Source organism: Aspergillus melleus (assembly GCF_016097325.1).
Source record: "Aspergillus melleus strain CBS 546.65 chromosome Unknown contig2, whole genome shotgun sequence".
NCBI lineage: Eukaryota > Fungi > Ascomycota > Eurotiomycetes > Eurotiales > Aspergillaceae > Aspergillus > Aspergillus melleus.
The window spans coordinates 4,153,189-4,169,197 of NW_025763371.1; the positions used below are offsets into that span (position 1 = coordinate 4,153,189).

Here is a 16,009-nt window from a genome sequence, read left to right on the forward strand (position 1 = left end):
ATATTAAATGCTTACTGAAGGAATTGTATCATCGATGCCATAATGAGGTAAGTTGTCCATATGGTTGCATCATTCTGTAATCTCCGATGACGGGGTTCAGTTCCCCTTATCAGTTGTATAGCATCAGATCCACAATGAGTGGAGGAGCAGAATGTCGACATTTGATTGAGACATTGGCACAGCACATCAGCGATTCTTAAAAGCAGCAAATATCTGTATTAGCTCAAGGGTATCAACAAGCAATTCAAACCCTTCATGAGTCACAATGAGGCTCCTTCCTCTTCTTCTATTCTTATCCCCTATCTCCGGCCAACTCATAGGCCGTGTCGGTCCAACAACCGACCTCTCGGAGAAGAAAACAGAATGCAACATCCTCGACTACGGCGGAGTCGCAGACAATAGCACTGATATTGCGGACGCATTGGAAAAGACCTTCAATGACTGTGTCCGCCGCCATGAGGGAAGCAGACTGGTTGTCCCGGAAGGCGAATACCTCATCAATCGGGGCGTGGTGTTGAGCAACGCTACAAACTGGGCATTCCAGCTCGACGGACTGATTACGGCTGCGTATGGAGGGGACTGGAATATTGAACGTGGGTTGATTCTCCAAGGCTTTGCCGGCGTGGATGTTCTGAACGATACCATCAACGGGGAGGGTGACCAAAAGTTCTTGCTAGATGTCCTTGTTATTGTCAATGGTAAGCTTTCTCAGCAGAAGTGGAAATCTGTAGACTAACTAGGGATATAGCGGTCGACTTTGAGTTCTACTCCTCTAATGGCCGGGGTGCGTTCCAGGGCCAGGGATATTTGTACCGAAATCTGAATAAGTAAGTCTCCTGCAGGTGATGAGTTGGCTGGGAATGCGCATGCTGAACATGATGAAAGTGCGGATCGGCCTCGTCTCGTGAGACTGATTTCGCCCACAAATGCGTCAGTTCACGACTTAATTCTCGTGGACAGCCCTAAATTCCACATTATTCTTGACTTTGCGGTCAATGTGGAGGCATACCATTTGACCATCCGGGGAGGTAATCTGGGTAGCTACGATGGTATCGACGCAATTGGAACGAATTACTACATTCATGATAACGAGGTTAGAAGCAACTTTTAACTCCGTGGGAAAAGAAGCTAACAGAAACAGGTGACAAACCGCGACGAATGTGTATCTGTGAAAAGTCCCTCCCATCATGCTTTAGTAGAAAACCTGGTTTGTAACCAAGCGGGCTCGGGGATCTCGATTGGAAGTCTTAATGTATCCGCCGAAATATCTAATATTGTAAGTTTTCCTTATCTCTATCTGACGAAAAAACACTAACATCAACCAAAAGGTCGCCCGAAACATCAATATCATCCAGGGCAACAACATCGCCTTCATCAAGACCTATCCTGGCGGATCAGGCTACGTCACTAATATTACCTTCGAGAATTTCCGCTCCAAGGCGAGTCTCTACGGCCTTAGCATTAACCAATACTGGCAAAACACCTTTGAGCCCGACAGTGGCGCCGTCGCTTTGAGTAATCTTGTTTTCCGCAACTTCACCGGTACGTCGGCCAGTCTTCTCACATTCTTTCACCCAAACACTCAAAGGAAACACAGGGTCTGTCGCCAACGGCGTAAAACGTCCGCCTCTCTTCCTAATCGCCAACGATCTCACCTACGCCACGAACGTAACCGTTGAAGACTTCTCCGTATGGACTGAATCCGGGACCGAAGTGGCCAACAAGATCAGCAATATCTTCGGCACAGGAGACGACTCGTACAACGAAGACAACGGAATCAAGCCATGGAGTCCAAACGCTACTCCTCAAGCCTACACGAGCACGTATACAATTACTGCTTCGCCAACGGGATGGACTGCGCCGCCGAGCCCGGCCTGGGCAGCACCCAGCACCGGATACGGAAGTAAGTTTTGTTTACTGTTCCCATTTTGTTTGTGTGCTTGCAGATTCTGATTGTCGTTATAGCCGATGTGCCGATTCCGGTTTATACTCCGAAGCCGCTGTGGAGACCTAATGGTGTGGATTATAATTTGCATTACTGGGGAAGCTTTTAGGTTCACGTACGAATTGAAAAGCGACTTTCTGCCTTCGATTCGAAATGACGTTCTGCTGAGAATATTCTGTACTATTGCGCACCGGGGCTGAGTTCTGAAGGACTGGGTAGGTAGAAGAGAACAAAGAACAAGAAAAAAAAAAGGAAATTCCTTGCTAGATTTCTAAGTGGTAAAGGAAAGAACTCACAATGTGTAGACAAAGAAGTCGTTCGCCTGAAACCCCGTTTGCTCTTATTTGTTTCTAAAATCCCACCAAAAGGACGAGAGGAGCATGAGCAACATGACATAGAAAACGTTATTTTCCTCAACTAGCTTATAGAGCCCTACCACTATGTAACAGCCATAGCAGCTTCGCAGAATGGTACAGGTAGTGTAGCATAAGTAAACACCAGGTGGACTCGTGGCGACAGCAAAAATTCCAGAATTATTCTTCCACGGTTTTTTGAATGTCCAGTCTAAATTTAACACCCAACTTGATGCAAAGAATTTCTGCTCACACAAAGCGTTGATGGCCGGCTATGTTTTAGCCTAAACGGACCCAGTTTGTTGATTCTCTGCCTTTGTTCTTCCTTTAAATGTTTGCTACAATACTACTTGTGAGTATTCTTTGTGAGGAATATGTTTGATCGGTAGCTTTCGTTGTAAATCACGAATTGGGCCGATTGGGCCATCTTGTTGGTCATTGCATCTCTTTCACCTACTGGGTAGCTCGCCTTCTGCAGTCCTTTATGGATGGAGAAAAAATTCCACGACCTCATTTGTGCCATGAAACGGGCCCTTTGTCATAGATTGCTACAAATATAGGCCTAAGATTAAAAGTCTAAATAGATTGATATATCCGGAATTTGCCATGATGAGCTCTATCGTCTTTGCAGTTGTACCGAAACCCTGACTCGTCATCACAACACCTCACCTACCCATTTCTCCGTCCTTGTTGACCTGACTTTGCCACGATGTCTCGTCTCTCTCGTCACTTACTGAATGTAACCTTACTTCTTATTGCCGTCTCCGGGCAATTCAATGTCACTGATTTCATCGAAGTCATTGGACTACAAAAGGATATTGAGAGGATGATCACCATGGTTTATCACACGGTGCTCAACATAGTGTTGTATTTCCTAATCAGCGGTATTCACAATATCCAAGACCTTGCATCACCGGTAAAGTCAGTGTTCATTGCTGTGCTTTGGCTTACATCTGGCTATCCTTGCGAGTTCTGCGATAAAATCTACGAAGATTACCAATCGGGGCCGTCGGATAGCATCACTGATCGCCTTTGGCATTTTGTCTCAACGCCGGAGCATGTGATATCCTACATGGTGGTTAGCTTCAGCGTGGTCCGCCTCATATCGCAATGGGGCGTGTTCTATTACTTTTTCAAAACGCACGAGAGTCCTGACATCGTAAAGACGAAAAAAAGAAACTGCACCACCATCATCTCGACGGCTGATACCGAGCGACAAAGAGTCGAAGAGTGCCTAACATCCTGCTTGTTGAACAAGGTGCGAGAGGTCATCGTTGTGACGACCAGTAGTGAGCTCGCAGGGACAGAGGATATGGTGAACAGGTTCTGTGAGTGCTTTCCAGAAACTGCAATCCGTGTGCTTGGTACAGAAGAGACCCGGAAATGCGACATGATCAGCGAGGCCGTCAAGATCGTTGAAACGGATATCGTTGTCCTCGTTGATCCCAATGTCTTTTGGCCCCGTCGTTTCTTGGATCGCTTGTTGGTTTCTTTCGGCCCCACCGTGGGATTCGCAATGATTCACCAACATATTCGTCGCTTCAAACTGCCTTTCTTTGAAATAAGCCCCCGTGTTGGAAACACCCAGCTGGAACCGAGGATTGGGTTGTCTTTGGGGGAACATGCCGCTCGGGTTATAGCTTGTCCGAAGGCTCTATTCCAGCATCGCGAGTTCAGCACATCTTTCAAACGAGCACAACCGACAGATTCTGCTTCCTACAACGAAGAGAGTGCCGCGCTTTTCCTGGAAAGATGGGCACTGGAGAAGGGATACCACACCGCGAAGGGCTATGCTGGTCATGACGCATTCGAACCACCCGCGCGCACGACGCCTGAGTCCGCTGTCTGGACACACCGTTTATTCTACTGCGTCAGGTACGCACGACAGGCCGGGAGAATGAAGTTCAGAAACTCATTGAACATCGCCACTGAATGGGGGAATATGCCATCTGCAGCTTACGGTAGCCATGCGTTAGCTTTCTTGCTTCTAGCCTTTTGCCTTGACGCTGCGCTCGCGATGATAATCTCGGCCAGCCCACGGAAAACGAGCGAGAGGCTAAGAATACTCGGGGGCATGTCCACTGGATATCCGGCTGCAAAGCAATTGCCATACTTTATCCGGGGAGAGCTACGGGTGTTGGAGACGATGTGGTATCCTATTTTCGTCTGGTTTCACGGCCTTCTGAAGAAATGGGCGATCATTTATCTATGTTTGAATCTCTTCGGGGAGACCGGCATGGATATCGAGAATAAGCCCCCAATGACGGTTATCGGTAATCGCAATGATATGGGCGTGGGCTCAAGCTCGTCTGGTCCTCATCCCGGCATGTCGAACAGTCGCCCTGACGTCTCGTCAGTACAAACTCAGACTGAGTGGGTCGGTCCAATCGAACTGGATGTGCGATCAGAGAGTCAAAATGAACCAACGGACAATGAGGCGTTGAACAGGACGCCTACCACACCAATTAAGACCAACGATCCTATTCAACGAGTACGAAACTCGCCATCGTACAGACCTGCTTCTGTCCCGCTGTCACCTCGTCAACGGATCCAGACTGACATCTATCCCTCCATCGAGCAGCCTACCAGGGCTCAAACCCCCAGTCCAATAAGCCAGGCACTCCAGGAATCGCCTCGCTCTCTTCCAAATACGCCGATTGAAAGAAGCCATCTGCGCGAGGACATCACTCAAGATATTAAAGAGTCTTCCTCGAGTTTGTCCAGCCCACCATCGAGTCAGGAGCAACAACCCTGGTCTCGGTCCCCAAGCCCAAGAACTCAAACACCCAATGTCCAATCCCAGAGCTTAATACAACCCCAACGGAGTCCCACCCCCGAGCCTCCTAGATCCAACAGACGCAACAGAACCGCTCGACAACCGACGTCATACGATGCCGATTTCGATCCCTCTGAATTCGAATCAAGCTCCGATGGATCTTCCAGTGGGCAGGAAAGCCACGCAGACCCTGTCGCAGAAAGCCCGCCCCGGTTCCGGACCCCGAACTTCACATCAAGCCAGCCCGTTTCACGAGCAGCGACGCCTATTCCTGCGTTAGCTACTGTTCCTGCTCTACCCATGCCTCGTCAAAGTCCTCAAACTCAAAGGGTTTTAGTCAAATCCGACCCTGTTAGGGAAATGCCACCGGCAAGCACAATACAAGGGATGATAGAACCGACACCGCAGCTTCGAGCGCCCAGATTTACGAAAAGTAAACCAACCCTTGCAGCCGCCTCTCCTGCACTTCGGTCGCCAGCCAAGCCGAAAGTTAAGCGAGCAGCACCAAAGCCCGCTGTTGTTTCCCCGCGAAAGACAAGATGCTCGAAATGTAGGAGGTTGCATGTAGGAGAGTGTTTGGAGGAGTGATGGGAAAAAGGCATCGAAGGAAAAATACATGATGTTGACATTTTAGATTCCAACTTTGTATCAGACTGTATATCTGTCTTCTTTCGGGGTCCGGTGTTACTTTTGGCGATAGAGAAACGGGTTGTGGAATCAGCCGCCGAGAGATCTCTATCTGCTTTTACCATTATTTATGGAATGATTGAAATTTGCAAAAGCGTTACCTGTATGGAAATCCCATCATCCCTTCCAGGTTCTATGAACATCGAGTGTAATTAATTGTAGTTTCCATGAAAATTAAATTTACTGGAAATATGATATTTACAGAAAACTGTAACGTAATCAACTACCGAGCGACGAATACCACCGAGCGACGAATTTTTACCGCACCCACCACTAATTGAAGCTATTCAACCACAAACTCCATTAAATTTAACTAACTAAGTATATCAAAATTCAGCTATTTACTAGGGCAGCTCCGAATTGTATGTTCAACTGTTCCACAGCCACTGCAGCGTGGCAAAGCCCGTTGACGAGGTATGGGAGTAGATTGCTCAGGTTGCTCATTAAGCTGCGTATTTAACTGCTGAATGCGATTTTGGTTTTTTTGTACAGATAGAAGGTTATCATTCCCTAGTAGAGCACGTCTTCTTGTCTTTTTTTTATATTTGCGCTCATTTTCAGCTTGTAAAGTTTTGATTTCTTTCTGTAAAAGAAGGTTGGTTTGCATCGCCATTTGAGCAATCTTTTCAAGATGTTGAATATGAGCAACTGGACTATTAGAAAGTTTTCGTTTAGTATTAAGGCTTTTTTGTAGACTGCGTATCTTGCGATTTAATTGGCGAGTATTCTGTGGAGTCTGAAAAGCAGAGGAAATTGACCTTTCAATTAATGATGATGCAGGTGTAGGCGTGCGCAGTTGAAAGATAAATTTAGAAAGAATACACTTTCGATTAAGTGGCTTAAACCTTGCTTCTGCAAAGCCACTGCAGATATTTGTAGAAGTAAAGATTTGAGTTCGTGTGTTTAGATAGAGCGATAAAAAGTTTTTTTTATCAATATGGTTGTTATCCGCAATCATACGTTTCTCAAGCAGCTTTTCATATGCGCGTTTAAGCGGGCCAAAAACACCCATATCAAACGGTTGAAAAAGATGCGAAGCGTGAACAGGCATATAAAAACATATTATTGCATTTTGTTTGCAAAAGTTGTCAAATTCAACAATTAAATAACTGTTATGATCATTAAGAATAAGTAATCGCTTAACACCGGTCATAGAGCGTTTAGAGAATGGTTTAAACACTTCTTTTAATTAACGAAGGTTTATTTCATCAATTATTTAGTCATTTTGATTAATTGCAATTTATTAGTCTCTAGCAAGCTTAAATTTTTGAAATTAGATAGCTTGCTGATTATCTGTCTTCAGTATAATGATCGATGGTATATGTAATTCTTTTGAACTAATAGTTTCAATAATTGTAATCCATTCACGGTTACCTTGAATAATTCTGCGTGATCTCTCACTGCGCTTTACTGCAGTAATAACTTTAGCAGTAGAATAGAGTTCCATTGCAAAATCAGTCTCATTGAAATTTCAGATATCATACTCGTGTATGCCGTGTTCTTGGATAGTCTTGTAGACTGTTTGAAATCATGGTATTATAATTCGCGGATTCTTTTGTTTTGCACGTTGATAGGTAATTCGTCGATTATATCGTGTAGATAGTTGAGGATGGCGTTTGGTGAATTTATAAGCCCAGTTAACATCAAGAATTGCAGTAGAGTTTTGTAAACGTCCAGAAAGCAATATTTGAGCCATTTCACGCATAAATTCAGGCCGAATTGGAAATTCTCGTTTATCTGTATCAAGAAACTGTTTCACAAGAGATTCTTTTTCAAATTTGGTCAATTTATGTTCATTGGCGCGTACTTCAACGCGTGATTGTCTTTTTTTTAGACGAGCGCGTAGAGTTGCTTCAGGCACACTAAAAGTATTGGCAGCCTTTAATATTGATTTGATTGTCTTATTTTCGTACGCTGAGATAGCCATTTGTATTCGATTTTCTTGAGATAATGGCATTTTCAATAGTAGTGATGATAATCGACGCGTTGGTAAGAGGTTGTAGTGGGTGCGATAAAAATTCGTCGCTCGGTGGTATTCGTCGCTCGGTAGTTGATTACGTTATAGAGAACATGTTTAGATAAACAGCCTAAACATCGACCGAGGTTTTCTTGCTGTGTTTGAAAATGTAAGTGAAAAAATAGAGTAAAATGAAATAAACAAAAGTAAAAAATCAAAATAAGCGAGAAAGAAACGTGAAGACAAAAATACGACGAAGTCCCCTGAATAATACTATGGTTGCTGCGATCACTGGAAAGTCAGAACCTTCTGAAGCCCCATATTGATTACCGGGACTGAGCATGCCACGCCACTTACTCCGGTGTACGCGCTCGATGGGTGGTCAAGCTTTCTATTGATTGGCCTTGCAACAGTAGCTTTGCGGGCCTGCGTAGATACAAACCCAAAGCTTGCCCCTAGTCACGCGAATGGAAGCTGGTGGTAAGACAAGCTATGGCGGCAAGGCAGCAAGGCAGCGGGCGCACGACGGTCAGGCGGCAAGGCAACCTTTCCCGCAAAAGGGTCTATACCGCTTTGGGAAGTCGGGATATAGATGCAACCGCATCTTGAGCTTTCTCCGAACTTGCTATGTTCCACTACACCCTTATACAACTTGCAATTGTCTCAGTCCAGCTTGCGATGATTCTGTGCCAAGCGGTGAGTTGCAAGCTCTAGCGCGACGACCGTTTCTGCATTGGCTCTCTACAATTATGACTTTTGTGGCGAAGGAGGGAGATGGATGAACCGTGCAGAATCAAGAACGTACCAATGGAATAGTCACTCTGTCCAGTGGTACCGTTAATTCTGCGCTACCCTTGAAAAACCTGGCAGCTCGTCCGAAGCTCTGTCAGACATTCAGAGCTAGACCAGTCATTCGAGCGATCTCACCTAGGTCTCATTGGCTATCGCAGATCTATCGGCTCGATACCTGCAGTCTGTTGGGAGCCAACACAACTTTGATCCCCCGGGTGTTGGACTAGAGCTTCACCGTTGGCACCATCTGATGCATCAAACCACCCTTACCGATGTAAAGCAGGATGCCTTGCAGCCCGGTGATATTTCCGAGCAATCCCAGCGATTTCCAAAGGGCCGTCAAACCGGATCCCAAAAACAGCAACATTAGCTTTCAGCTGTATGATCCCGCCCTACCAGTCTAGGCTAGCCGAATATTCCAATCAATGCGATCAGTACACCGAAAGCAGTCAGCCGTCGGCACAGATGCAAGCCTAAACCGTGGGGAAGTTCCGATAGCTCAGAAACGACAGTTTGGGCTGTTGTTTCCGCATCACACGCGCCTTGACCAATCATGAAGTTCGAGGAGAGTCTATGTCTTGCAGCCCCGTGGAATCCAGAGCTCTGTCCAAAAAATTAACTTCCTACACCGTAAGTCTGTCGGCCCATGGGAGTCATCGGAGACTTTCCATCGCAAACGCCATAGAGGAATCATCACAGCGCACGGACCTTCTTGACAGACGCAGGCCCGGATGTCTGCCTAAACTGGAACCATGTATGCAGGTATGCGGCCTGTGGGTGTGGTGGGCATAAGCCCCGATGCCAATACAAACGCGGGGCAGCATGGGGCGCAATCTCAGCATAACCCGTCTCTACCAGACATGGGTGTCCGTCGCCTACTTTGAAAGTTCGAGACCCGTGTGTTGGTATTTTTGATGGCAATTTCCGGGTACGCCACAGTGACATACGTACATGCACCAACAAGTCAGATGGCGGTGTTTGCAATATACACCATCGCAGAATTATCGCCTGGTATGGATGATTCTAGGGTCTAGACCCCCTCTCTGGTGAGTCACGATATCATCCTGCAGGTTTGACGTCTAGACTTAACCGATTTGTCCGAATGGTGTTCCTTACTCCATGGCAGGTTTTCGGAGAAGGCTTCCATGGTAACCTCGTATCGGATGAATCAATACAGTATCAAAGATACAATGTTGTTCACTTAAGGAAACTAGGAACAGAAATAGAGAGAGAGGCGTAGTTTCGGTTCTGCGGTTGAACACCAGAGATTTGCTGCTTGAAGCTTGCAAAGAATTTCGTCGGAAAGTTTAAACCCTAAGTACATCGCGACAACCTTGCTTACGCATATAGAAATTAGCGTGATCGACGAGTTCTACGCTGGAAGGACTTCTAGAATGACAAAATTACAACTATTGAGAGGACCTCATATATTGGTAGACCACTTTTAAGAATGGTACTGGTGGTGAACAAAATGGCCAGAAATCCGAAAGACACAACTTTGTGGCCGTAGAGGGTTCATTGTTAAAACCAGAAGAGATCATAGGATACCGAGAGTACATAGGAGATGGAAACAAATAAAGCCGGGCGGGGGGGGGGGGGGGGGGGGGGGGGGGGGGAGAAGAAGAAGACGAAGAAGAAAGAGCAGTGGAACAGAAGAAGACAAGGGTGAAGGGTTGTCCTAAAACTTTTGGTGATGGAAGATAAAACTCAAATAAACCTCCGCGCCAGAGAGTATCGACTCTCATCCAAAGCAGGTGAAGCGTTGGGAACGGTCGGAAAGTGCCACATTGGCTGGCCATAACAAAGCCGACTTTCCTATACCTCTTTCATGCTGCTCCCCCCAAGTGTACGTCAAGCCCGGTCTGAACTGAAATAGAATGAGGCGATGCTTCTGTGCCCGTTTTTCTTCGGATTCGCCATTATGTACCCTCAAGGATGTTTCAATGTCTTTCATACCGGGAGAGAAGATGGGTGGAGAACCAAAAGGGTGAAACCTGTACCCAAAGTCTTGAGCGTTGATTCCGTAGCTGAGTTGCTCTGCATCGCGGTATAACAACACAACTTTCCACCGCCGACGTTCTTCCTCTTCAGGGTCGGATATATCCTTCAACAATCGATGCAGAGTTCCGGATGGGCTGATGATTTTCTTTGCCATATTTTCAATGGCCTCGTCCCTTAATTTCACAATGTGTAGTCCCAGTGAAGGGCTCCTGCTCAAACCCGACGTTTCGATCAGGTGGTGCACAGTCATTTGGCGCCATATGCAGGAATGGTACGGATCAACTGAAGGCCAGATTAGTATGTGCTAGCCGCTTCATGAGAAACCCCAAGAGGGAGAGATAAACATTAGCCTTACCCTTTTGGCACCACCGCCACATATTGTGAATTTCGGGTCTTGACGGCACAAGGAGATCCGAGTGGCCTCCGGTAGGCATGGGGGCAGGTTCATCCCCAAGAAAAAAGAAGGGGTCCTTGACAACATCCTCCCAAATGGACTTGGCAAGGATTGTGCTTGTAATTATCCTAGGGAGGCACTTGTAGGCATAAGTATCACGTCCTACTTGGTCGATCAGCTCACTCCAGCTCATCTGCCTGCAATATCCATCCAAGCTTCTGATGAGCTCCTCTCTATCTTCAGTTGAGAATTCCTTTTCGAAAACCTCTGGGTCTTCAACACAGAAATCCGCCGCCCATTCCTGAATGCCATACGTTATATGCCTCGCAAGACTTCGGGTCGTCTTTGTGCAGAATGTGGGCCAGCCAACCGTGCCCTCATAAGCTGGCCGCTCGTGATACTGATTCTTACTGTGATCCCACTTGGTATTCTTTGTCGCCTCAAAGGCCTTTTTCATTCGCCGTTCCTGTAAAGGAACCATGAGTTAGCATCGAGAAAGATGAATAATGGTCTTGACCTCCACGTTGGACATAGAATAATTGAACCGAGGTTTCTTACAAACTCGGGATCCTCGACGGCCACCTCAGGTTCACCTTTGTCGTCTGCTTGTCCAACCATGATTTCTTCTGTTGGGTTGGCAGATGCGAGGTTATCGCTAGGTACCTGACGAGCTGGTAAGTAACGACTTGCATTCTTCGATGTGGCAAAAAAGAAAAGAAAAGAAAAAAGAAAAACAGGAAATCTCTATCATACCCCGCACTTCTCTTGAGCAGCGCGCTTTGCTCGAGATCTCGTCACTTTTTCAAACTTTGCGGCTGCTGCGATCAGGAGGCATTATATGCAACTATCTAGGAAGGAATCCTATATGGATATGTTGAAGAGGTGTAGAGAACGTAAAGTAGGCAATGAACAAGACGAACTTGCGTGTTGCGAGAATAAAAACTGGTGACTAGGGAATGAAGGGCTTATGACAGTACTCGTAGCTTAATAGGATTTCTTTGTCTTAAAAGAAATTCATTTCTTTGTCTGCCATGGCAAGTCGACAAGGAAGTGCTTTCAAAACCCAGCAGAAAACGAGACAGAGGCTACTGTATCAGGCTTACGGCTCTGGCCAGCATTTTGGTAAATTTCCGAAGCCTGTGCCACTTTCAATACATTAATCTCACAAGTTATTCATACAACAAAAAACGCATAAGTATAGAGAAATATTTATGTACATGAGTACTCAGTAATCTGGATACAGACCGTGGACTGCAAACATGGCGGTATTTGATCGCCTCGGTATTTTGCAAATTCTTCAAAATGCTGGCCAGCGTGTTCAAGTTCTTTACCTGGACAGCTACCTATCGGATTATCTCAATCCCTGTTTACACGACCCGTTTTGGGTACATGCAGAGGGTTCTAGACCCTGCTGTCTTAGCATGTTCGTCCTCCAGCAATAACCTATGCTTGTTCATCCTGGTAAATGCAGCCTCTCTGTACGAGGGCCATACGGTGTATCATTGACCTGAGGCCTCCCACAGGCCGCTAAATCAATAAATTGACCAAGAGTACATATATATAGATTGGCTTCTTGCCCTCCAGTAATTATTCTTTCCTCTACCCAGAGCATCTTCGCTTCTGAGCCCCTCTCAATTATTTTCCTTACCACCAAGCTCGCTTTATTCTTCGAGATTTCTCTAGTTCGCATCTCATTTTATTCTTTGTCGTCTTGGCCTGCTGCTCCGCCTTTGCCCATTTCGTCCATCCAGGTCTTCCATTTGCAATTCGCACAGACGACTTTTCTCACACGGCGTTTTCCTTGGCACTGAAGAAAAAAGGAAATGGAGAAGGTCCCAACAATCTTCGTCGGAGTGGACTACGGGACCACAGGCTCTAGTGAGTAACACTATTCTTTTCAGAATATTAGTCTAATTGGCATGACAGCTTTCAGCTACGTCCGTCTTTCCGATGGCAAGACGTCTATGCAATCACCTCGGAAATACCCAAGGTGGCCGGGCTTGAGTGAAAGAACATTTGCGAAGACTCCGAGTTTGATCGCCTATCCATTGGAAAACGGGGATCTTGTTCGGTGCGCTTGGGGCTACCAGGTCAAGCCAGGGATGAAATCATTCGCCTGGACCAAGAAGCTTTCAGAGATTCACTTTTGGAAGAGGCTATACAAACTGGGATCATGCGCACCCTGGACACTATCGATGCCCATAAAGTTGTTTCTAATTACCTCGGGGAGTTGTACCAGTTCATTTGCGCAACTCTGCGGAATGATCTTGGGGCCGACACTTTGGACCAACACTACCTTGAGTTCCGGTTTGGTATTCCCGCAGTGTGGAAGCAAAACACAACGACTGCCTTCTTCGATGTTATTAGGAATGCAGGTTTTGGGACTTTACAGGGCCCGACAAGAGGGAGCCTAGCTTTAAGCTGATACAAGAGCCGGAAGCGATCGTGACGACGTTGTTGACTAGCAACCAATATTCGCTCGGACCGACCGTACCATTACAAGTAAGTCACGCCCAGACCAATGCAAAGGCTTGTCATCCGTTCACTTCAGCCATTAATCAATGATCCTTAGGAACGTGACGGTGTGGTAATTTGCGATTTGGGCGGAGGAACAGTCGTATGTTTATGTGTTCTACACGCCATACAGATGAGGCTGTGCCTTGTGACTAATAGATTCTAGGACCTGACCTCCTATGAGATTGTGTCCATGAGTCCGGAGATTTCATACAATCAACTGACTAAACACTCTGGTCTGTTGGCATCTGAGTAACAACAACGCGAACAACCTTTCATTGACTCTGTGCAGGCTCGTTATGTGGGGCCACGGCCGTGGATCGCCATTTCTATGTCCACCTACAAACTCTGTTCGAAGGTTCATTCTCCAAAGTCCCTCTTTCCCAGAAGGGTCAAGGAAGTGAATTTGCGAACGATTTTGAAAGAGCGAAATGCACTCTGGGCAGTAGTAAAGAAAAAGATACATACCTACTTCATGTAGGCCCCGGCTTTGACCACGCCGACCCCAGAATTTTCGATCGACAAGCAATGGCAGTCAAGTTATCTCGGTATGCATTCGTTCGCTATGTTTCAGAGTGACGATCCTAATGTGTTAAACAACAGTGAGGCCCTCTGCGGTTACTTTGAGCCGGTCACTCGCAATATCTGCCGTTTGCTACATGAAGAAGTCGAGAAGGCCCGTGGAGTGACCAACCGCTTCGTAATCAATGTATACTCCCACCCTATCCAGATTTACATTTCCAATGGCCTGGGTGCTAACGGCTGCGCAGAAAACTGTTCTCTGCGGCGGGTTCTCGCAATCCCACTACGTGTCGAGAACAATGCAGTCATTTTTCCATCAATATGGAATAGCTGTGGAGTCATTGCCAAACCCGTGATTGCTCCCAATTTCATTTCATAGCGAGCCAAGCCAGACAACTAACATTTTCCAGGCTAATGGCGATCGCGGATGGGTGTGCCTGTCGGGGCATCGTTGCCTCCCACCCGGCTGGTCGAGTTTATCCACGACGGAATATCGTATCCAGTCCCATACAATTACGACCTGGACAACGAAGCGAATTCATTTGTGAACCCCTTGACCGGCCACAAAATGGCACGTGGGGTGATTGATTGGTTCTTCTGCAAGGTAGGCTCGCCAGGATGGAGATAAACATAGGAAGAACATAAAGCATGCTGACTTTCATGGTTCGCTCCTTCTAGGGTGAGGTTTACACTGATGGTTATACCGTCACCAAACCAATTCATTTCCCCTTCACTTCCGGGGAACTGATGGCGGCGTCGATAAGCATCTACAGCTGTGATTCAAGTATTGCCCCGCGAGATGCGGCGGCGCCTGGTATGTACCTTTTGGGATCCCACATCTCCCGTGAGAGTCGTTGAGCAGACTAACTGGGGATTCTAGATGCTCAGAATGTTTCTACGGTTTTCTTCGACTTTTCACAACTTCATTTCCCGTCGCTCGGTCCCAAGATGGTAGGCGGACAAGTTCACTATGATCTGCAGGTTATCGTCCGGTTCCGTTTCGACGGGTGCAATGAACGTGGTGTGTTTGAAGTCACTGCTCAAGGACGGTCTCTTTCCACCTTGGAGTTGGATCTCAATTAGAGGAGATACCTCTTCTCTTTTCTTTGCTCTGTTGTCCGCAGTTTCTTTCTCTCATTCTCTCTTTGCTCTTGACTCCTATTGTACATGACTTCTATTCCTCTACCTTGTCTTTCCCTTCAAGATGTTCTATCCCCAGTGGTTACTCAAGTTGTTCCTTCGCCATGTTTCAAATGCTCTTAGCCAGTTCTATGCATTCCAAAATTTCGGTTTATGTTTTATACATGTGATTTCCGTATGACTCCAATATAATGAACGCCTTAGCTGTTTCCAAGTTTACCTACCCCCAGCAAGCTTTCTTTTCTTGCTTCCCGACACCAAAAATGCATCCTTACCCAATACATGGATACTGTCGGATAGATCAGGCCCATTTCTTACCCTTCATAGAAGTAAAGTCCAAGCATACAAGGACGAACTCAATTACGGAGGCAGATAGAAATTCAAGGCAATGAGTCTCCTGCTCTATTGGCAGTCACCCCATAGAATTTTATTTACGATTACGCTTTTTTTGCAAGAGTGCGGTGCTGAGGCGCAACCCGCCACGTCAGATCGCCATTAGACTTAGCCCTCCGAGTACGCAACAGGAGGATCTCTTCTTCCTGATGTCCCCCTCATTCGCTTCTTTCAGATCTGTGTCCCAACTAGATTATCTCTACTCCTCTCTTTATGTCACTCATCTTCACTATGACAAGGTCACAGCCCGGCCTACAACCAACGCCCCCAGCCTCGGCAATCAATCCATCGAATTTTAACTTGCCGGATACAAGCCACGAGCCAATGTTCTCGAATCTAGATAGAGAATATGCCTCTCATCAAGACTACACTCTCCGATTAAAGATACGGAGAGTCAGGTTCCACATGGCAAAGCACATCATCCGAAGGTTAATTGTGCAATGCGCCCCACTTGTTCGACGGGGTTCCGATTAAACTATGCATCGGCACTTGGACCCAGATAACCCAATTTTGGGCATGAGATTTCACCCCAGAG

General features: G+C 46.5%; 3 protein-coding genes across 3 annotated transcripts; all 3 read left to right on the forward strand.

The window, feature by feature from the left end:
• Positions 1-265: 265 nt before the first annotated feature.
• On the forward strand, positions 266-2,054 carry LDX57_004247 (putative rhamnogalacturonase; the record flags this gene model as incomplete). Its single annotated transcript, XM_046085907.1, has 7 exons — positions 266-698; positions 749-827; positions 886-1,093; positions 1,142-1,276; positions 1,329-1,542; positions 1,598-1,903; positions 1,966-2,054. 7 exons carry the CDS (start codon positions 266-268, stop codon positions 2,052-2,054), a joined length of 1,464 nt encoding a protein of 487 aa, XP_045941870.1.
• Positions 2,055-3,007: 953 nt separating this feature from the next.
• On the forward strand, positions 3,008-5,662 carry LDX57_004248 (uncharacterized protein; the record flags this gene model as incomplete). Its single annotated transcript, XM_046085908.1, has 1 exon — positions 3,008-5,662. One exon carries the CDS (start codon positions 3,008-3,010, stop codon positions 5,660-5,662), a length of 2,655 nt encoding a protein of 884 aa, XP_045941871.1.
• An 8,706-nt stretch (positions 5,663-14,368) lies between these two features.
• On the forward strand, positions 14,369-15,024 carry LDX57_004249 (uncharacterized protein; the record flags this gene model as incomplete). The annotated part of the gene is made up of 3 exons (XM_046085909.1): positions 14,369-14,545; positions 14,620-14,755; positions 14,822-15,024. 3 exons carry the CDS (start codon positions 14,369-14,371, stop codon positions 15,022-15,024), a joined length of 516 nt encoding a protein of 171 aa, XP_045941872.1.
• Between the last annotated feature and the right edge of the window lie 985 nt (positions 15,025-16,009).